This window comes from Blennius ocellaris (genome assembly GCF_963422515.1).
Source record: "Blennius ocellaris genome assembly, chromosome: 20".
In the NCBI taxonomy this organism is placed as follows: Eukaryota; Metazoa; Chordata; class Actinopteri; order Blenniiformes; family Blenniidae; genus Blennius; species Blennius ocellaris.
Window position 1 is genome coordinate 10204299 of NC_137669.1, and position 23810 is coordinate 10228108.

At 43.1% G+C, this 23810-nt stretch overlaps 1 protein-coding gene across 1 annotated transcript; it reads right to left on the reverse strand.

The window, feature by feature from the left end:
• Window positions 1-297: 297 nt before the first annotated feature.
• ptp4a2b (protein tyrosine phosphatase 4A2b) lies at window positions 298-23273 on the reverse strand. Its single transcript, XM_080516350.1, has 6 exons — window positions 23167-23273; window positions 4552-5292; window positions 4364-4456; window positions 4138-4268; window positions 2334-2408; window positions 298-1733 (listed from the first exon to the last, which is right to left on the reverse strand). The coding sequence occupies exons 2-6, from the start codon at window positions 4645-4647 to the stop codon at window positions 1622-1624; spliced, it is 507 nt and encodes a 168-aa protein (XP_080372476.1). The 5' UTR covers window positions 4648-5292; window positions 23167-23273; the 3' UTR covers window positions 298-1621.
• Window positions 23274-23810: the final 537 nt, after the last annotated feature.

Sequence of the window (23810 nt, forward strand, 5' to 3'; positions counted from 1 at the left end):
GACTTCTTGGCAATTAGTTTACAGTAAAAATTAAAATCTGTGAAAGATCCAATGTGGGAGGAATTAATCTTGCCATAGCATTAATATAGAAAGCAACTGTGTAAAGAATCTTGAAGGAACAAATTATAGAAACTTCTATTTAACGGGTCATCGTTCTAGTGTTTTCACCAGCCTTATCCATATCCCAGGAAAAAAAAAAAAAAAAAAAAACTACCACATAAGTTGAGGACCATGGAGTTTCAGGTGTGAAGACTGATTAAGCTGGAAAGGAAGAAAGAGAAAAAAAAGGCACAGATATGCTTTTTATTTCCATTTATTTATCTTTAAAGAACCAATACGAATTGGGGATGTTTTCAAAATGGGTACAATGATAAAAAACTGACCATTTTCATTCTTCTCTACCTTGTCTTTCAGGTTGGATCGCAGGCTCGGTTGCACGAGTTTAAATATAACGGGAGGTCCTACCATTGTATGCCCGTTACACAGTGAATGAAAGCAGGAGAAGTACCTGTTGTAAGCAGTTGTTTTTTTCTTCCTGTATGACTGCGTCAGAAATTTAACCGCGTGTGTGTGTGTGTGTGTGTGTGTGTGTGTGTGTGTGTGTGTGTGTGTGTGTGTGTGTGTGTGTGTGTGTGTGTGTGTGTGTGTGTGTGTGTGTGTGTGTGTGTGTGTGTGTGTGTGTGTGTGTGTGTGTGTGTGTGTGTGTGTGTGTGTGTGTGTGTGTATGCCAGTGTGTGTGATGCTCTGCAGGATTTGATGGGCTTAACTGAGGTGGATTGATTATTGCACTCCAACAAGATAAAGAGACAAAAAAAAAAAAAAAAAGAGAGAAGACATGGCTCTCAAAGGATAATGACAAAATATTGGATAACAAAGTGTCCTTGCCCCTGCAAAACTCTGTCACACATATCTTGTGAATAAATATTGCAGACATACTCAAAGTCAGTGACCCCCCTAAAATTGAAAGTGACTCTAAGCAAGTGAAGAGTAAAAAGGGAGAAAAGAAAAGAATTACTGCATTTTTCAGGTGAACCTTTGAGTTTTGTGCAAAAAAGAAAGACAGTCACAATGTGTTCAAAGTTTAAAAATGTTTTTTCTTCCAAAAAAAAAAAAAAAAGGGTACATAATCTTGGCCTAATCATAATATCGATGAGAGGAAAAACAAATTGAAATGGTACAATGCATCTGTTTATCAGCATGTTTGTGTTCAAAAGAAAAATTCACAAGAAAAAAAAAAAGAAAAAGAAAAGAAAATTGTTATCCCATGATTACAACTAAGAAAAAAAAAAAAAACAGGATGGACTCAAGTTGGTAAATTGTGGCCCGTGGTTGAAGAGTGTAACCGGGAGGCGGGCCCGTCTGTGTGCTTTAGACTTCCATTCATTGGTTCGGCTGGCGGATCCCCACATCTGGATTCATTCATTTGATCACTCGCTTGCTCTCTGATCAATTAACCATGACTCGGTGTTAATAAATCATCACAATAATTACTGATAGCACTCTTCATTTTTTTTCCCTCCTTTTTTTTTTTTATTGTTGTCGTTTTCCAAAAAAAAAACCTCCCCATGCTGGGAGATTTCCCCACTTAGATGCGCACGAGAAAGATGCACTGGCGAGTGGCCTACTGCACGCAGCAGTTGTGGCCGTTGGTATCCTTGAACCGCAGACGCATTTTGGATCTGTATTTCTCGAGGTAAAGTAGCTGTTTGGAGTTGAAGGCTCCACGTCTATTCCTGGGGGGGGGGGGGGCAGAAAGAGGGGGAGGGGGAAACGACAGCGAGGAAAGAAAGTTAAAATAACGCTGACGACTGAGGAGCAAAGTCGCGGTGTTGTACACGGTTACATTATACCAGATTGTCTGGTTTCTACGAGCGCAGCGACCAAACGGATGAGTGTTGGAGTGAATCTTCTAATCTCATCACAAGTGCTTACATGACTTGTTTTCTAACTGCCGACACGTTTATATCTGCAACAGAAATGCTGTATATCGCTTAATGGTTAGTGGGAAATAGAAAAAAAATGTATTCAACCTTAAAGTTGTTTATTTTTTTAACCTGTTCATACTCAAATATGTCTAAAAAGAAAAAAGAAAAAAAAAAGAGTTTGCCTGTGTATGAGACCTAGAATATCCTAATCTGTTTACGACTTGATTTTACAAATAGAAGGAAAAATGTACATTTTACAATTTACAGTTTCCTATGTTTTAACAGCTTTGTGTCGTTTCTGAAGGCTTTAACAGGAACGAACCATATAAACACCGCTAAAGTCTCGGGTAACGACGCGTTTATGACATCATGAATTGGAGCAATAAATAAATATGGACGAGTACTTACTGCCTTATGAACTGAACAGCGTCCTCATACTTCATCCCACACTCGATGAGGGCTAAGGCCACCAAGACTGGAGCTCTGAGAGTTGGGGGAGAAATCCAACGGGCCGGGAGATGCATCGGAGGAGGAGAGAAGGAGGACAGAAAAATAAATGGCAAGTTTCACATGGTGCCATAGTAATATGGTGGTGGGGGAGGAGGGAGGGAGAGAGAGAGAGAGAGAGAGATGGGGGTGTTTCAGCCTTGGAAACGGCCTGGGAAACCAACGGGGGGGGGGGCACAAGTTCACTGTTGCCCTGCTGGGGCACAGCGCTCACACCCGAGGCCTCAACGCTTAGAAACACACACGACTGCGATAGGTTACGGTCAGGCAGCCTCCTCTTTTCTCAGCAGACGAGATAGGGTGAGAAAAGATAAACGCCAACACTCCGGGGCATCGCTCGGCAGGACGGGCCTCAGTGCTGACGGAGCGCTTCCTTCAGCCGCCGAAACAAGCGTCCGAGACTCCTATTAAAGAGAGGACGAGCAACCAAAACGAGGCGCAGAGCTGCCGTATGGCGGGGTGGAGGGGGGGGGGGGATCTGCGAATGCCAGTCTAACCAATAGTGGGGAATTACACAACCTCTGGAATGCCACAGCAATGCAAAATGCTAGAAGCCATTGAGAACCGATTGGATAACTGTGCTCTTGTGGTCAGGAAAGACATTTACACACTCTTTTGCCCACGTCAAGCATTTTTGCCTTCTTGTTTTTTTGTTGGTTTTTTTACCGTTGCCATTCAGCATAACTTGTTTGTAATTCAGTGTCACGCCACTCGCTGGGTAATTAAGGAGTGCCCACATTTAACCAACAGATGCGCCGTATGCAAATGACACGACTCTTTACACCCCAACTTAGACAACCGGCTGGATAAATAACCCATCATTCATTACAACTGGCTTTTTACAGAGCTTGAAACAGGCAGGGAGAGTTGGGTTATTATATGTGGTGACGATGAGCGGCAGAAGCTGTGGGATCAATCAAAGCACTGCCGGGATGATGTACTTCTGTTGACCAACCGCTTGTTCCCTCAATAAAAATTTTTTTTAAAAAGTGGAGAACATTTTTCCTCGTGGAGACGGTTGCAGAAAACTGGATTATAGAGTCATTTAAAGTCCCTTCCACTAACCATTCAAATGGGATTTTCTGTGTTTACTTCTTCAATGTATTTCCTCTTAATGGTCGATTAATCCAATGACCCAGATCTACACACAGAAAAATTGTGATTCTCATAGTTTGTGTGAACATGGCTAAGCTGTGAAGCTTTACTACTTTGGGGTTGGCTTGATTACATGACACCTTTTAGAGTAGTTCTATTCACAGGACATTGAACCCGATGCACCACCGATTCCAGCAGTACTCCAAACTAATCGAACAAGGGAACAGCAGCAAGGTTCGGAAATGGGAATTCATCAGAACTAATGCAGCTTGCAATTGATCAATGCTGGTGTGGGGCCTGCACGTCCGCTGTCTCAGACTGTCTGGACTTGCAGTGATCTGGAGAGGGGGGGGGGGGGATCAAATGAAGCCTGATCTGAGCAGCAAAACATCATCACACTAACCAGATAATGCCAACAGGAAGGGGAAACAGGAAGACCTGATTAAATGGACTGCGTTACACAAGAGAGAAGCTGGACCAAAACGTGAACGAGCAATCTGCGAATGAAGCCGTGTGGATACGCTGATTATGTTTAGCTATCGGGAGCTGACAGAGAGATCAGGAAGAAGAGGTTTAGATCAAAGAGAGTCCCATAGCGGCTCCTACGTACCGGCCGAGACCTGCCACACAGTGCACTGCGATGCAGCAGCCGGGTTCCTCTCTGAACTTGTTATTGACCAGCTTGAGCCAGTTATCCACGATCTGGGTGGGCGGAGGGGCTCCGTCGTCGAAGGGCCAGTCCTTCAGCGGAGAACAGCCAAGTTAGAACGTCAACAAGGTAAACCAGAGAGCACAACGTTTAAATCCCTGCAACAAATGTTCACGTCAGTTCTCACCAGGACTTGTATCCCCTCTTTTTCTACCGGAGCCTTATCATAGGTGGCATCGCACACTCTCACCAGAGTGTTCACCTTGAACTTTTTCAGCTCCTGGAAGGCACGAGATAAGAAAAGAGTTTAGGATTTAAGAGTGATCGCCAATTAAAAAAACCCAAATATGAAGAAATAGATCAACAAGAGCGTACCTCGGTGAACTTGTTTAGCGTGGCATTGGTGGGATTGTGGGTGATGAGGAACCTCATGCACTCGTAGGTGATCTCGACTGCAGCAGGGCGGTTCATGTTGGCGAGACGGCTTTAAAAAAACAAACAATTGCAATACAAAACTCTTACAAAACAAAAAGCGACTTTTGGCTCAGAAGTCAGCAAAGACTGCGAGGAGACTATTCAGGTGAGGGGAGAATAAATAAGTGACATGTGAAGACGGATGGTCGGGATGACGACAAGACGGTCACTACGGGATGATATGCACAGAGACGGGGAACAAAAAGGATCGACTAGTCCTTCGGGATGTGGGAAAAAAAAAAAATTCAATGAATACAAAAAAAAAACGTAAAAGGGATTTAAAAAAAAAAAAAAAAAAAAGATGAAGAGACTATCCAGGAGTCATCCAATCAGTTTACCCCATTCAGGAGAGCTGTTTGTGATTGGCTGCTTGAGGAGAAAGCGGAAAGCGAAGATTATTCGTATCGGTTGGGGGGGGGCCGGGGTGGAGAGGTCGGGCCGAGGACTACGCAATATCCCAGCAGGCCTTTTCGAAAAGTCAGCAGTTCCTCAACGTGTTGCTGGCTGTCAGGGGGGCTTCTGGGTAGCGTAGTCCCTCAGGGGGCGGCCGATTCACTTCTCCACGGAGGTGAGGTGCTGTGCCTGGCAGAACTCCACGTTCACACACGCCATATAGGTACGGCTCAAGTCAACACAGAAACCCTGCAGGGAGAGAAGAAACAAGCGGTGAGCACCCACACAATCAACTGAACCACTTCGTCCAAGTTGGCGTTTGTATGAGGCAACAGAGAGACGGACCAAAACCTACAGGCAATTAATATCATTCTAACAAAATTACGAACGAGTGTGTAAAAACTTGCAACATAAAATCTTGTGGCTTTTACCAGCGCACTTTGACCGGGCTTGCCATAAATTTGCACAGCTGCCCCTCTTCACAGCCATATTTCATCTGTTTACTACGAGCCATGACGTACATTCGAGGTTGATTCGTCTGGTTTGCTTCCTGGACGGACATAAATGATCGCAGAATACATTTTGCAAAGCTGCAAGTACGTAGTTTATCGAGACGTGTGAACAGAACAATATAACGCAAGGCGTCACAGATGGCAGAAATCAATGCTGACCTTTAAAACAAAGCGAAACACTTCTATCCCTATTCAGTCCAAGGAACCAATATCCATTGTTTCCACATAGCTAGGTTTGGATTACATCACGGTCAATCCACCACCTGTCACCACAGTGGAAAATAATAACACACGCGTTTCATAAGGGTGTCTCTCAGAACAGGTAATGTCTGGTTTGTAACTGGCCAGGGAGCAGCCTGTCCGAATGGTGCCAAGTCCTTGACAGTCTAAACCCAGCCGCCGCAAACTGGCTGGAACCGTCTCAGAGCAACAACACGGGAGGGATGTGGGAGGGAGGGAGGGAGGGAGGGAGGGAAGGGGTGGAGGTAAAACGGTAGAAGAGAGCTGGCTATCACTACGCCGACTACGCACACAAGGCAGTGGGCGGTGAATGGAGGGAAAAGGGCTCGGACTTTAGCACCGTGTCACAGGCAGCAGTCACAAGGTGAGGATTACAAAGTGGGCAAGGCTTCAAACAGCTCCAGCGTTTCAGTCCCACGCTCCCTCTTTTCACCTACTTGAGAACGACACTCTCTGTACTTGCCATTTTCCATTCCAGGTTATTCAACTTAAATTTACGGGCCGTCCTCAATTTGTCTCAACGAGACTTGAAAACATTTAATGTCAGAAACCCGAAGCCAGATCTTTCTTTTTTTTTTTTTTGCACTCTCACTCTCTCGCTGTAACTTAAGCCAAGACGATGCAAGACGATCAACACATTATACATTGTGAACTTCTCTCCTATTGCTATTTTTTACAGCTGGCAACAGCTACACGGGCACTCAAAACAGCCTTGACTTTTTTTCTCCTCGTGTGAAGTCAGAAATTTTCTGTAATGTCTTGAAAAGCAACTGGATGGTGAGCGGTTGCTCAAGCGCAAAGTGACTTCATAAAGTCTGTGTGTCCGTGTGCAGCCAGTGGAAGAGCAATAGCAAGACAACACAATGAGGGATTGATAAAGGGAACATCTGAGCAAGGTGGAGGATCCTGAGCAAAACGTCCGAGACGTTTCCATTAAGTTGAGTGCAATCGCAATTATACTGCTTTGCACTGTGAGAAGCTCTGTCAGATAAACCAAAATTGTTACTTGACAGAATTGCACAAAGAAGCAAAGAATGAGATTGAACCTTTCCAGTCAAATGATGGTAAACTAAGCATTTTGTGATTTCCACAGGTTGAGAGTTCAATTGTGGCTCAGCATGGAACATTGACATATTCCTGTCAATGCAGACTATAAGTGATACTATGAATCCAGATATTCAGAGTATAAAACAAGATCCATTTGAAGACTAATCACAATAGTCATAATATATTGGATTTTAAATGCTTTCGTAAGAAGCTCAGTGCAACACACACACACACACACACACACACACACAGACACACACACACACAGACACTACTCTGGAGGTTATCATTTGGCCTCTCAGCTAATCGTATTCTAGCCGACTTCCTGGAGCGTTTGCCTTAAACAAAAGTTAAGTAGGAGCATGTCTTGTGGACCGATTGTCATGATTAGCTTCTTATCCTGCCGGGTCTGAAAAGATAACACAGCTCAACAACATCAAACACGGCCGGGCGTAGCTCGCTAGCATTGCTAGCAGCCGTCGTTCAGTGCAGGTTAATGTCCAAAGGCTTGGGTTCAATGTGAAGGTGCATTTCTTCAGTGGGGTCGTTGCACACTGTGGAAAGAGACAGTGGCTTGTACAAAATTGAATTACTAACCAAACTATATAGTGATGAGGTGGAAGTTGAACCGTTATGCCAATGGGATGAAAACGCCCATATGGACAAGTTTAACCAGCATCAATCAAGATCAACCTTAGGAGTTGGTATCAGATCCAACTCTAATTGATTGTATGATAATGATCTGGCTCTATCCAGCCATCCAAAATGTGATATAATGATCCCGCAGTCATTACCAGCAGTAACACAGCAGAAACATAGCTTCTGCTGGTCCGTGGGGAGGAGATGTTCTTGGCATTTCTTGCTATTCAACCAGAAATCAAAAGAATAAACAGACTAATAGTAGAGGCTCTGCCCAACAACACCGGTTGCTTACATATGCACCAATAAATAAGCATATAAATCAGTAGACGAGTGAAATGTTCTTCCCCAAGAAGCAAATAAGCGGTGGTAACATCAGACAAGCGCAGCTTTCTACCAGCCGGTCTTCACAACACTGCTGGGAATGCATGCAAATCTCTCTTGAAATTTGCAAACTAGTTCTGCATTTACACACGGCACAGACGCAGGAAGGGCACAAACACACATGGCGACACAAACCAAACCTGTTTGTAGAAGCAGAAATATGCTTAACCACACAGGAAACTAGCAGAAGTGCCTTCAGAAGCTTTGAAAGCAACTGACTCGAACATAATACTTCACGCCAACCTTACTGTACACGGGCCAAATCAAACATGCTCAGCTACAATTAACTACTACTTTTAATATCACTAAAGCTGCCGATTTATCACCCCAGTGGCATTTTAATATAACTTCAACAACAACTTCAAACACACTTCAACTAAAGGTTTTGAACCAACATTTTAAAGAGCCCGTTCTAAACGTCTGGTGTGTTTCCCCCACTCCAAAATTGACTGTGAAAACTGTTTTCATGCCAATTCTTTCCACCAAGCAGCCATCATACTTAATCTACTTGACTCGGGAGTGCCACATCTTCGTAGCTGTCTTTACAAAGCCTCATTTGAAAGTTTTAGTTGCCCGTTTGCATAAGTTTACATTAAAGTTCTTTTCACCTTCACTTTCATTTTCTAGGGGTCCAACAGAGCAAATATAGATGAAAATTCAATGTTAAAAAAAGTAAATTGCTGTATCTTCTTAGTTCCAAAGAACTGGGGTGCATGATCTTGAAACAAATGACAAAAAGGCCTGCATTGCAGGCAGCATTAAGTGCATGTATGTCTATGTACAAACATATATTCTAAATTGGGAGAAAGGTCAGCGAGTAAAGGCAGAGGCCCACGCAATGGTCCAGAGAAAACTCCCTTGGTGCTCTGTTCGACATCACGTGTTGGGCTGTTGGGAGTGGAGCTGCAATGGGAGAAAGAGAGGCACAGATAGAAAGTGATCGAGACAGAAAGAGACTGACTGAACAGATATTAAAACTGTCCCAAATCAGCTGACCCCTCCTAGAAAGCTCTCGCTGCGAGTAAGGCGAAAGAACAGAGGGAGAGGGATGTGGTGTGAAGGAACAGGGAGTAGCGCCTCGGGCTGATAAGGGTTGCGGTATCAGAACAGAAAAGTGCATACAGACTTCAACAGGTGGCAAGAGAATGGGAACTAGAGCAAGGGTATCAGGAAAGTGCTGACATATAATTTTCAGATGAACTCTCTGACTGGCAAAGTATAAAGTGTTGTCTAATAGACTGAACAAAAGGTGATTTAAAGAAAGAGATAAGCTTTCACAAAGCTCAGAGCATCTGCAAAAGACAGAACACTGTGGGTGGAAGTTGTAAAGTCATCACAGCGTAAATGCATGAAGGGAGAGTAAACTGCTACAGTGAGGGAACAAATTGAAAGCCTTTCATTGTGTTAAGGCTTTTTAGTGCTGTGGGACTACATAAGATCAAAGCTGAAGCAGTGGGCAGCTCCAGCTGACACCTGATAGCGGTCAGGTGGGTCATCTGCATGACTTTCTCGGCACTACTATATACAGCATGCGCACTATGTACACCATGTACATAGCACAGATAGCCACAGGCTGACCGGCAAAACATTTGCCACAAGAGCGAGGGGTGGGGGTTGTTCTAAAATTAGAATGAAAAAAAAAAATACATACACACACATACACAACAGTGAGCTGTAGTGTGCAGACACAAAATATGCCAACTGGAAAGGCTTGGTGGACATCAGACTTTCACACTAAACGTGGAATGTCTGAGTGTGACATAGTCTCCTTTTGCGAAAGATGTTGCATTCATCCTCGTCTGGTGGTTTGAGGTTGCGTGTCCTGCGTTGATGTTTTGTCTGGAGTCAGACTGGGCATGACCAGACTGTACTGCCTTGAAGCAGCTGGAGTGCTAATTCGGTGTGTGGCTTCCAAGTGGAGTGGCAGGGGGAGCGCCTGCCATCCATGGCAACAGAGACACGAGGCAGAGGGAGAAAGGAGGGCAGACCAGAGGAAGCCCTGTTCTGTTTGAAAGCAGAGGGTGCGACAGTGGCTCAAGATAGGCGACGCTCTCTCACACCTTTTACTTGAGGCGGAAGCTTTCATAAACGTATAAATACAAAGTGACAGCAGAGTACTGCAGTCTCCTTAGATTATGTATGACCTGAAACGCATTGATGACAATCCATGGCAGACGAATGACAGCTGTGAACAAACCTACAGAAGTGGTGAATCAGTGGGAATAGCGCCGAGCCAAGTGTCGCAGAGGCGTGTCTTCATTCCTGTGGCCTCTGTGGGTGCCAAATAAAAGATAACTGACAAAATGTCAAGGAGGATAGGGACAAAAGAATAGATTAGAAAGAAGAAAGCCGGTCAGATGTCACGAAGATCAGAAAAGCCAAGGAGGACGAAACAATGGATTAGCTAAAATAAACAAAGTAGAACGACAAGAGGGAAAACCGGGAAAAAGTCGAGAACTCAGACTAATGCCGAGACAAAAACAGAGGATCACACCAGCCCAATGGACCAGCTGGTTGCTTTCTTGTGACGTCAAATAGACGTCTGATAAACCCGAGGGGGGGGGTGGATCTCACTGCAGACTGAGACTGTACGCAACCTAACTGCGCTCACACCAACACCAAGAACAAAGAACAAATTAGCCACTAGCCGTTAATATCAACGAGGTGCTGTGAAAAGACAAAGTGGTAGGCAGGGAGACCTCAAAGACTTGGTGACAGCTTTACAGACACCTTCGTACAGGGCGTCTTCACACTTTAATGAACATTTAGATTGGGTCAGAATGAACGTTTACAGACTTTGGTTTAAGTGTGAAAACTGATGTCAAACTGGGCTATGAGAGCCATGTTTTATGATTTCCATCAGCATATTCAAGACTGCCAGGATCATGCCAATATCCCACTAGGTTACCCTTTACCACCACCGAGGAAATACTCTCGACAACACAAATATGGTGCATCAACAGTCTTTAACAAAAGCTGCAAGTACTGCAACTGTGGCCCCACCACTATCGTGAAGAAACCAAAAACCACTGATTGCAACAACAACATCTGAAGAGCATCAAGCAGCTGTCGTGCTACGTAAAGAGTCCTCCGACTAGAATGTCTAAATAAGACATCGCTCAAATAAACTCCCAACAATAATCACAGGAAGTGAGAAATTATGGAGGCGAGTTGGCGGCCATCACAATGCTCGCAAATCTAACCCTCAGGTGCTACACAAGATGAAAATATACATGTATATACCGATATATTCAGCATATGAATGATTCATATCTCAGTATTTTTTCCTCAAAAGAGCAGCATATGATATGAACTCAATATTTTTTCCTCGAAGTTGTCCCACAAAAATAATTCTAGTTTAAAAGTCACTAATGTACTACAACACAGGCACATTTACAAACCAGCAACTGCAAAAAAAATAATTCTCCAGATAAATGGGGGGAAAAAAGTGTCACGCATTAAAAAAAACAAACAAAAAAAAACATGTTTGGGGTTTAAGCCAGCTGTGTCAAACTCATTTTAGTTCAGGGAGAAGCTAGACGGTGCCAGACCAGGGACAGCATAATGATAAACAAACATCCACAAATCCAAATGTTTTATTGCAAATAAATATAATGCATATATGAAAATGTAATATCTTTGAAATAACTTCAATATCAGACCAATTTCAAACAGTGTATCCTGGTGCAAAATATAGTGAAATGTTTAATTTAATGCGGTTACAACTAAAAATGCAACAATGACTCATCTATCTGGATTTGCACAATCATCTCACAGACTGGACTACAGCCTCTGGCAGGCTGGCTTTGGTCCATGAACCAGGTCCGGGACTTCACCAAGTCAGATTAATCTTTATGACGGTGTGTCATATTTTTTTTTTTTTTTTTTTTTTTTTTTTTTTTTAAATCAATGAGAAGCCAGAATGAGATTACACATTATTGCGTGAGAATCGACTACTATTATTAATCCATATATAATTAAAGCACGCCCCATGTTTAATGTTCACCTGTGTGTTCACCCTGATCAGAGTTAAGTTTTTCTCAGGCAATGTTGAGCACAATGACAGAAAACATGAATAGCATACTCCCGAGCCTGTCGGAGGCGCACAGCTCTGAGGTGGCAGAATTAATTTATCGTGCTCAAACTTTTGGTGGCAAAATCTTTTTTGCATTCTCTGCTCAAAGTCAGATGTGTGAAACCACCAGTTCTTCCCCTTTTACATCATCCTTGTCCGTCGCTATGCCATCTGTCTGTAAACTCAAGACATTCGCGGCAGTGAATGCAGTTGGGGGCGGGCCCGTAAGAGCAGCTCGAGAGAGGCTGCAGGGAGTGTGAGGCATGCAGACAAAAAAACAGGGACATGTCGCGACTCGGGAAATTTTTTGTATTGTTCAATGTACAATTTTGGGAATTTTAAAATACCGATATACCGCCCTCTCCAGCATATACTTGCATCTCTGGGCCTACGAACCATCAGTATATCAGCATTTAAAGGGCAAAATCTTGATGACCATACCGCCTCGTGAATGCCCGATCCACTCAGATATGGGAAGCGAAGCGAGGTATGGCCTGGTCAGTACCTGGGTAGGGGACTGTGAGGGAACACCAGGAAGCCTGGGTGAATGCAGTGTGAGAGGTTGGTGGTGGTCGGGGGGGCCGATGGCACAGATTGGCAGCCTCACCTCTGTCAGTCTGCTCCAGGGCAGCTGTGGCTACATACGCAGCTTGCCACCATCGAGTATGGAGTGAATGAATAATGCAATGTAAAGTGCTTAGAGTCTCCAAGAAAAAAAAGGTGCTATATAAAACCCATGCATTGTAATTATCATGAATATTTGTTGACCCAGCAATTCACAAGGCAGACTACATGTGTTTGTTAAAAATAGTCAAGTTCCTGCTCAGAAATCTGTACAAATGTAACATGGTGTATTCACACTTAACATACTTCAACTTTCTGAAGACGTTGCTCTGTAGCCTGTCGGGCGGCCGGCGTTTCCATTGCTGTAAAGTTGCCTTGTACATCTGTTGTTTACAAGCAAAGGAATGAACATTAAAATTGTTCAGCTCGACTAACTGCATAGATCTCAAGTCAAAACCACCCCACAAAAATGTATGTGTTCCTAATTTAGCAATGTTTAAGAGCGAAGCCTTTCCTAAAGAAGGTCACTTTATACCGCGTAAAGGGTGCATTGCACTCTGAGGACACAGTCCAACACTGAAGGGAGCCATCAGTGAGGGGGGTGTCATGACAGGTCACCACACCATTTCAGCAAACAGGGCACACATAAAAGAAAGTAGTGTGTGTGACTCTCCCATTCCATCAATCATACTTAAAGGGGTGAAAAAGTGGGGCAAGCATGCACCCTCACACACTGAGAAGCCGCTCAAGTTCAACTACTTTTCTTTTAAGCTTCACCAGTTGATCTAGTGTAACAAGCAAGACACACAAATCCCCAGGCGTGCCCGGACAAGATGGCTTTGAGCGATTGAAGCGTGTATGCAAAACTCGACTCCCGCAGAGTTGCTGAACTTTTGTGGTGCCTCTCATGAGCTGTTGGGAATTAGAAAGCAGGAGGCTCAGCTGAGTGACATTTCCCGTCAGTAAACCCTGCGTGGCTTCCATGTTTTGTTGACTCGATACTGTCAGTGCTCATGCGACTGTTTTTTCAAGAATTCAAAACTTTTCTAAGAACACGGTCTTCACTTCACCTGCAATTGGGGGCTGGGACCATGGAGTGGAACAACTCAATTGTAGCTGGGCAGAGTGTGATACACCTGACAATCAACCATCTCTGCCATTTTCACATGGTCTCAATCATTTATTCCTGTCATATCTATGTTTTATTGCACAAAACCTCAAACAAAAAAGTGCAGACATGATAAAAAAAAAAAGGCTGAGAGAATGGTAATCTTATTGAGTGTTTTTTACGAGAAGGCAGATTTAATACAAGACTACCTGCACTTTGGACCTCATCAGATAATCGGAGCCTTGTAATTGTGACATGAGTCAGAGCTGGTCATGTCTGGGTTTACCTGTGTCATTGTTGAACCAGGCACAGACTGTGTGACTGACGGTTGTGGTTGTCTTGATTTGACATGCAAGATGACTTTTGAGAAGGATCATTTCCAGCTCTCCCCCCTCAAAAAAGAAAAAGAAAAAAAAGTACAGAAAAAACGGTGACAACTACGAAAATCAGAGCAGATCATATCCTTCACCTGTGTCCATTCAAAATGTAACAAACTACAGCTGAGTGAGAGTACCACAAGTATGTGGCATTATCGTAACAGAGAGATCTTGCATTGGAAATGTATATTGGCTTTGAAAAGCACATTCCTTTAAGACTTGCTTGACTGCAAAGAACCTACGCATCTCTGCAATAGGCTGTACGTGGGTGGACAGTGTGTGACCAGGCCTAGAAATAGGTAGGGGGGTAAATATAACACTCCTCCCTCAAAAAATATCTTCTGCACTGCCCACAAGTTGGCTTCTTACACTCATGCCGACAACTCAACTAACCATGCTCACAATGATTAATCCACTTCTTAGCATTCCGTTTCTTACTCAAAAGAAAGAAAAAACAAAGAAGACAAATGTAAAATGACTGCCAATGGCGTCAATGTTTATGTAAGGCTTGTGAAAAGACACCATGTATGACATATTGCAAGGTTAGGACAAGAATAACTTGACTCTCTTGTACCGTTGGCGTTTTAGGGCAGACGAACTTAAAATATTAATATGCTTTGAAGTTTAGTGGTGGTTTAACTGGAGGACGCTTTCCACGAGAATGACTCATGTCTGTCGGATGGTCTGAACCATAAAAAGTAACTTTCATTCAGAAGTTTGGGATGGTAGACTGCAGTGTTTTCTTTAGAAACCATTCAGTCGAGTATAAATACAGTAGTGCAAAAGCTGCTTGACTTTTTCCACATCAGCTAAGATTGCAACCAAAACACGAACAAACGGTAGAATGCTGCTCAATTTTCCCCAAACATTTTTGTCCCAGTTTCTACATTAAAGCAAGTCATCTACATAATATACAAACGGTGACAGCAGACGCACAATGAAAGAGGATACTACACACCCCTGAAATTGATAAGCAGCACTTATCATTTACGAGTACCTCGGACTGGGTGTGACTTCAAACTGGGCCGCAATATATTTCTTGTGCATTTAGCTGCTAGTGGTTGTGACATTATTACAAACTGTTGTGAACTACTGACTGAATCTAAGACAAAACAAAAACATAATCACTTGGCAGGAAAAAAGCCCAGGTGTTTGGACCAACTGAAAAAACAAAAAGGCACGTTTCTTTTTGACTGGCCAGCTGGATGTTGTTGACATGATAAACGGACATCCTCTTTCTATCTCCTGTTAAGCGCAACAGGTTGCATCTTTGTCTGCTCCCACGGGACAGGGGTTGAGCTTTCTGTGGAGGACTTGTTGTTCTGGCTCTGCGTGTCAGTATAAACTGGGCAAGAGAAGGGAGGTGAGAGAACATGTAACACCCCCCCCCCCCCCCCCCCCTTATTTTTCCACGAACAGAAAATCCCCCCCTCCCTTCAAGCACACACACACACACTGTGAAGCCCACTTATCACACTGCTTTGCAGCCTCTGAGTGAGCGCAGATAAACAGTATGACGATCAAAGGCCTCCGATAATGCTTCGGGGGTGTTGGCGAGGGGTTGAGGGGGAGACAAGGACTGATCCGTCTCTGGAAAGGACTAAAAGAGACCAGTACCTTAGAAATAGACGTGAAAACGGGGAAAACACACAAAGGCCTTTTCTTTCTTTCGTGTAGCTGCCATAGCAGCACTTTCAATCACACACTGCGCAAAATTAAACAGGAGCATCTGAACATCAGAAAAAGGGAAAGTCTGATTTTGAATTCAAATGATGCAAAGAAATACAAATTCTTTGTCGACGTTGAACCAACAAGTATTTCTGCCAAAAGGTACTTCAACAAAAGGTTTAGTAAAATATCACACATGGACAAGTGCGTTGCGAGCCCAGTAGCATGCTGAGCAAAAGCTTATGGGAATTCTCTAAGGACTTATTTTTCAAAGGCGTTTCAATCATTACAGTCAACCAGCTCAGTTAGATATAGATATCATTGACATTTACAGATCCAAGTTAATCCAATCTCTGATGAAAGCACCTCAAACACGAAGCAGACGAAAACACGAGTCACTGGATGGATAGGTGATCAACAGATTGCTTCATAGGAAGTTCAACCTGTGTAGGAAAACTCATTAAAGCCCTGGGACGTCAGTCCGAACCGCTTTCGTGACGTGAACCTTTAGTAATTATAGATTTGGGTTTGTTTTGAACAGTGTACAAAACACAGCCGTTCTGCTCAGCCATCCATCCCTCTTCATCCAGGCATGACTGGAGCCAGTGGCTACAGATGAAAAACTAGTACAACAAGTTGGAGAGAAATGAAGAGACCAAAAATTTTACACTATCGACTCTTAAACATTAACAATCCCTCCCTTGTGATGAGGCATGTTGCATGTGACTGAGGTGCAGGCTTGATACAAGTATAGACTGCTCTTCCAGCTATAGATGTACTCTAAACGGCTTACATGCTGGATATTAGTTGATGATAGCTGGACAGCAGGATAAAGCTTTAAGTGTACTCCATCAGATTAATGAGTGTCTAAATAAAAACAGCTTGAAAAGAGTAAAAACATTTCTCATAGAGTAAGAAAGAGTGATTATATCTCTGTGCAGGTTGGCCAAGCACAGCTCTTGTAAAAGAAACACAGCACTCTTAAAGTAACCCTGCTAATCCTTAAAAAAGTTCAACTATGACAGCACTGCAGTGGACAGCCTTTGTTTGGGAACCTTTGAACTTTTCATAATGTTTCAATGGTTCACTGAATGATTACTGAAGGCTCATCGACTGAGAAAAACTCGTTCTTAGATAAGACACATGACGTGCAGAGCCCAACCGCGTTAAAAGGTTGTTTGCTTACCTTAAAAAAAAAAAAAAGCAAGGGCTTGTTTATGCATTGAGAATTGAAACAAAGCAGGAATTCTACTTTTAAGAGGAAATTGTTTCGCACATGTTCATTGAGGGAATGCATTAGTCGTGGTTTATTCACATTGGAGATGTGCACAGGAACTAAACATTTGTTTGGTTGAAAAATATTCACATTCAATGCTTTAATGTGTCAAAAGTACTCCCAGTTTTTGCTCAAATACAGACTTTGGTGAGGTACCAACTCAACTCTTACATAAATACAGGTTACTGAAATAAGTAAAAATTATTGTTTTCATAATGGGTGGGATTGTTAAACACATTTTGAGTGTACAGTCAAACACAACTATTTGTACTGTCATATTATCACCATCGATACACCTGCTTAATAGTCAGTCATGACAAAGGTCAATTTAACTTGTATCATAGTATTGAAACAGAAACTCGAATATTTTTTAACATAACAAAATCATGATAATGTACTAAGCCCTGCCCCACTTCATTGTTGTTACTTAGACAAGCAGTCACAGGCTACATCTGACTGCATGTTATGATTGGCTTTTCTTAATGTCAACACTGTTAGCCAGAGCCACTGGTATCAAAACAGCTAACTGATCAACTAAGCCATTGAGATTACTCGTAACTAGGTAGCTGGTAACGTAGCCGCCGCAGGCTAGAATCTGCGGTCGCTGTAGGTTGCAGAGCCGGGTCTCGCCTTCAAAGCTAACAAAATGTTGCACTTAAAGGGTCCCTGAAATAATTCTATTAAAATACACCAGTATTTAGCATTATTTTCCCCCCTTTCGAATGATATATGACACACCAATGACAATCACACCACTATCTTGCTCTTGAGCGCCGAACGTCTAAAAATGCCTTTAAATCTCCCGCCCTGTGAATCTGACCTAGTTTTCCCAACTTGCCGTAGTTTTGCGCTGTGACGTATGAGGAGTTATTTACTTCCGCCCACAACAGCTGATCGTAGTGTCTTGTTTACATGTGCTCTGCATTATCGCGTTATTTAGCAGTTTTTTAGAGTCATGCCTAAGCGTTGTGTTGCGGCTGGGTGTTCCCAAATGCCCAGTCCGTCTGTAAGTGTCCATAAATTCCCAAAAGATGAAACTTTGAGGAGATTATGGACAAAACAAGTGCAGCGCACTCGCTCCAACTGGACACCAACAGAGGCCTCCTATCTCTGCAGTCAACATTTCACGGATGACTGTTACGAAACAGCACCCGCAATCCGAGAGTCACTTGGTTTTGATGTGAAGAGGAAACGTATCCTGAAACCTGGTTCTGTCCCCACCATTTTTAAACGGCTTTTTAACGGATTTTTAAACCCAACCTTCAGTAAGTCTTTTTAAAACCTGCTAAAACTTAAGACAAATAGACCAATAAACTTTGCAAAACACCCACTCTGACACAAGGGTAAATACCCGGTCACACACAATATGTGCACACGGGTAAATACCCGGTCACGCACAATATGTGCACACGGGTAAATACCCGGTCACGCACAATATGTGCACACGGGTAAATACCCGGTCACGCACAATATGTGCACACGGGTAAATACCCGGTCACACACAATATGTACTCACGGCTCAAACATGTATGGTTGAACGCCTTGATTTTCTTCTAATTCTTCCTCCGATGATTCCTCTCCTTCATCTTCGTCCAAAACCAACGATACGTCACTTAAATCTTCGCTAACATCGCTCCTAGGTGCTTCTGTATCGCCAAACCCCTCCATTCTTCAATCAGCTGATGTTGTTTTGGCTGGGACATATAACCCCTCGTACGTCATATCCGGTCTAGCTCAGGCGGCTCACATTTATGGCCCGCAAATATACCGTCGTCTGCTGCATCATGTAAAGTCAATTAAAAGGGTCGGAATTCGGACTTTTATCTGGGAATGTTATATACCTTTCGAAAGCATATTTATTCTTCTTTCTAAAGATGAAATCTGAAAAACATTTCAGTTACCCTTTAATATAGACACAATGATCACTAATGGAGGCCGAGGAGTAAGAAAACATCAAGCACACCGAGCAAGAGAACGAGGCAGGAGGAGGACAGGGCAGAGAAGCAATCACCGAGGCTAATGCTAAGCTAGCAAACCAATTCAAACAGTGAAAAGGAGCTTTTATCCTTTCATGATACCTCAAATTGCTGTTGCATATGCCCCAAGGACATCATTTAACCATTTTTGCATGTTTTGCACAACATTAACATTTTAAAGCTATTAAAGACCTCACAAAACAACAGTGTCGACAACTATAATGGTTTTCTATGGAGAGAATGTCCGAGTAGGCGTTTCCAGGCAATTGGTAGGTGAATGCCATTTGCGTTCAGGGGCAGAACCTAGCCAATGGTCCTTTTAGAAGAATAAATAACTAAGAAAACCTGTAGCTTATTTCAATATGAAACTTAACATTTTAGATTCAGATAACATAAACAGGAAGTCTTGATGAAGCTTGATGCATTTATGCAACTTGATCGCTCTTGAATTTGCAAACTTTATGGACGGATAATAAAAATCATGAACTACTTTGACCATGTCACTCCGAGATTCTCAAGTTACAATTACCTAAAATATTAGTCAAGTACAGTAACAGTACGAGCATTGGTGCAAAGGGTCTCCCCAGACGAGACGGCAAAGTTTCCAGCTTTAATGGGGAATATGGGTCACAGGACTATATCCAGCTATCTGAGCTTCTTTGATAAGTCATAATCTCATGTCACAATCCTAAACCGGCTCCAGGACAACATCTCCCAGGACACCCGAGATGAGCCACACCTCAACAAAGTTTGCCAGTACATCAGTTCCACATGAGTAGCCAAGCGAAAACTAGCTGAAAAATGAATAAACAAACTGCTTCATAATGTCCAACCAAGGTGTTCCTTTCACATTCCAGCTTATAAATCGATTCAACTTTGGCAAATGACTGACAGGTGCGGCACGCAGAAGTTACCTCTATTGTTGTTTAAAGAGACAGCCGGTTATTGTTTAAAAGTTTGTACTGTCCACTCATATTCATGTTTCATGAAAAACTAGAATGTGCAGAAAACCTTGTGCAAAGTTCAAGAGTTGTCCAAAATGAGACGTGTTGCAGTTCAATCGGCCGATTCTTGAGCCAGAGTTCAGCTCCACATTTTTGCTCGGAGGTGCAGAGTCCCACTGCAACATCAATTCTTCTGACATTTGAAAACCAACTTTGCCTTCAGACAGCGGCATCAGGGGATGCCTGTTGCCATACCAACGATTATCTCTGTGGTGGCAACAAGTGCTCCTGCAGGGAATATTGGTTGTCCCTCGTGAAGTGTTGAGAGAAGAGCAATTGTGTTCTTTTTTTTCCCTTAAACATCACAAAGCAAAATTTAAGTGGTACAAAAGTACCAGTGGGCAAAAGTCCAGTATAGGTAGTTGCACATTTACCTCAACTGAGAAACTTTAACTTATGAACACAAATGGCACCCTCTGATCTTAGATAAGCTCCAGGTTGCAAATCCATCTTTTTAAGGAGTACAACTGCAATGAGTACATTAGTTGGAGGCTGTGTTGTGAGTGGTAGTCACACTTTTCAAGGGTTCAATAAACCCCTTAATGAAATGGAAGGATTTTTTTTTTTTTTTTTTTTTTTAATCAAACAAACTCCCGGGCAAACAGGAGTGTTTGCAAGCAGTAACCAGGCTTTTTTCTGCACCAAAACAGCATTAAATCGTTCCTGAATCAGAAAAGATCAGCAGTCATAATCTACAAGCAGCAGATTCTGTAACAATAAAGCAGAATTATTTTTTTTTACGGTTTCCCCGCTGATTGGTAGCTCAAGCGAGACATAGAGTAAAAACACCAATGATAGAAGATGCTAATCCTACCTGTTGCTATAGTTTCACTCGGCAGCCTTGCAGCGGCATCAACAAGTGTCAATCTGTCAGACACTGCCAGCGCAACAGAGCCTGTGTCGTTCCTTTATCCCAACACTGTGGCAACAGTAAACGAACACTGTGCCGAGCGGTGCATGATTCATTAACCAACACACTGCATAACAAACACACACACACACTCACAAAAGGTGCCCATGGCTACTAATGTATAATTACATATGGTTTTCTCACAACGTCTTTGAAGGTGGACAAAAAAAGCCGTTGTCAATCTAATCCCAATTTCTACTTCAAACAGATTTCTACTCGGCACAATTTCTGAAGTAAAAAAGAAGAAAAAGAAAAACAATGCTTGTGATCCATTCTCATCACAGCCAGACTACTCGGGGGGGGAAGAAGCAGATTTTAAATTGACCAAATCCGTTAAGCCAGTCAGTGTGGAATGAGCCTCTTCAACCCAACCTTTCAACACTCGCAGTCACCCTGTGGCTAGATGGGCTGGATGCCAGCAGGCTACAACATAGGTGTTCTTCTCCCCCAGTAACCCTCCTCGGCAGGCTGGCGTCGGGTTACTGTACACTGGGTTCACCTTTCACAGTTACGGTAACCAAGGCTGAGAACTTCCCTGCTTGTCATTAAATGTATTTTTCAATGTGGTCAGCTCACAGAGGAACCACTCAACTATTGGTGGAAAATATAATGCAAGTCAAAATCAACCAGCGGAACACGCTCACAACACAATCCAACTTTAAGCAGAACTTGTCATGTGTGTTGTGATTCTGGTCAGGGAAAAGAGAGCAACAATGTAAGCTATGCAGTTTACAAATGAACACTTCTCATTGGGAGTGGAGCGACAGGTAGTCCTTGAACGGCATGTAACTGCAGGATGTGCTGTTCTGAGGGGAGAATACATCCCCTTTCACCACGAAATATGAACAGAGTATAAAGATTTCGAGGATTAATGGGATACACCTGTATTAGTTGTTTCTAAAGACTTTAATTTCAACTCTGGATGGCCCGGGCCTTTGGTGTGTTTTGATAACTACAATAGCAATACTCATCCCCTCTACTCCAGGGAGGGAATTTAGGTCACCTTGCAAGTGACTCATGAGCAGGAATGTATAATTAGCTTACCTGTTACACCAGTTTACCCATTAGCTCATCCGCCCCTTGCTGATGAGTGCTTAAACCTGGCCGTTTGTATCAGCCGCCCACAGTGAGAGGAGCGTGGAATCACTGGAAGGTCATAAATTGAAAACTGAGAGGCATGGGAATGGGCCTCGGCCTTTTAGTGTCACAGCTGCTCCAGTCAACTTCCTCCCCGAGTGCATTTCCTCATTTCACTTCAGCCCACATGGCTAAATGCTCGGGTGCTTTCCGTTTTAGGAAACCAGAGGAGGCTAAATTACAGAGCCGTCTAACCCCAGTGTTAGTTACATCTCGGCAAAGGGAGATCTGAGGAAAGTCAACTTGAGTTGGCAACAGAGATAGCAGATTGAGATTATTTACATTTGAGCAGATAAAAAAAAAAAACACCGATCAGATTGGAAACATAAAGAAAATAAAGTGTAAACTGAGCATATGGCTTCACAGAAACTGGTCAGCCATGCCGTGGCTCAAGACTTTAACCACAAAGGGCGGAAGGAGCCGAAGCTAGCATGATCCAGTCACCACCAGCCAAGCTTTTCACAACTACTGACGTCTGTCAAGACCAAAAGAAACAACAACACTCGAAATCCCAACAACATATTGTACAGCTCGGAGATCCGAGGACAACACAAGACCCAAACTGCACCGGATCAGCGGTTAAGATGTTAATCAAAACATTGGTAAAACGTTACACACCGAAAGCTAACGTTACCTGCACCGACACATCAGTAGGTTTATAGTAAAACGCCAAGTTTGGAACGCTAACGCCACATCCATCAACACAAATCGAGATCCGTTTATTATAAGGACGAATGAACTGAATAAATCCACCCACAGTATCCACGTCAGTCAGCGATTTATTTATTTTCTGTTATCAAATAATGATAGCGGCGACAGCTAGCTTGCGGTGCTATGCTAACTAGCAGGCTAGCGTAGCTCCGCACCTCGCTTCGAGCGGAGATACGTCAACACTCCACTAACTTCGAGGCGACTCCCTCCGACTGGAGAAATTATGCTTTTTAAAAAAAAAAACAAATACATAAAGACTGCCGATAAAGGACAGCACTGCTCTCAGCAGTATCAAAGCTCCTAACCAGCCGAAGCTTTGGAAGCTAACGTGAACGTGGCTCCACACTGGCTCCGTCTGCTCTTGGTGCAACTTCGCCTTCCAGCTTCGTCTACTTCGGCCGCTCGAACCCAACTTTACACGGGGCTCAATCACACCAGAGACGTGTTTTCAGAACAAGCCTGTTGCGTTCGTTTTCGGCCGAGTAAAGTACTTACGAAGAGCAGGCTGAACATTGAAATCCCGTGACTACGCCGGAGAAAGTGGAGGGAGAGCAGGAGCCGCTATCAGGTCGCCTTTTTGTTCCTCTTCAATGTGGCAGCCTGGATTCTGGTCGGAGGCTGAGAACTGTAGGGGAGGAGCCACACGTTCAAGGACCCTCGAAAAATAGATTTCAAATCGATGGAAGACAATATAGTGACTTTATTGCTGTTTATGATTGCTATTTACACACTTTAATGTTTGAAATATATTCTAACTATTTCAAACGTGTCAAACAAGAGCTTCGGATTCTCGCTTTTTGTCTAAAATCTGTTTAGCTGATAAGACCCTATCGAAATTTCAAGTTAACCTTGTCAATTGGTTTGACTTCGATTGTTTTTCCAATACCTCAACGAGTTCATCACGAAATTATAAAACATAATCTTCGAACGCAAACGTATGCGCAATATCGTGTGGATACCTTGAGTTTAAGATTTCCGGGGTGCATGGAATGCAGCACGGTGTGTGGCGTCAGTCGGACGTAAGAAGAATCCGGGAGCACGACGGCCGCGCGCCATCGTGACGTCAGTTCCAGAAAATAATATGAATGTGCTTAATTTAAAATCTTATGACACGCTATCAATTCAGTGAACTCTCAAGA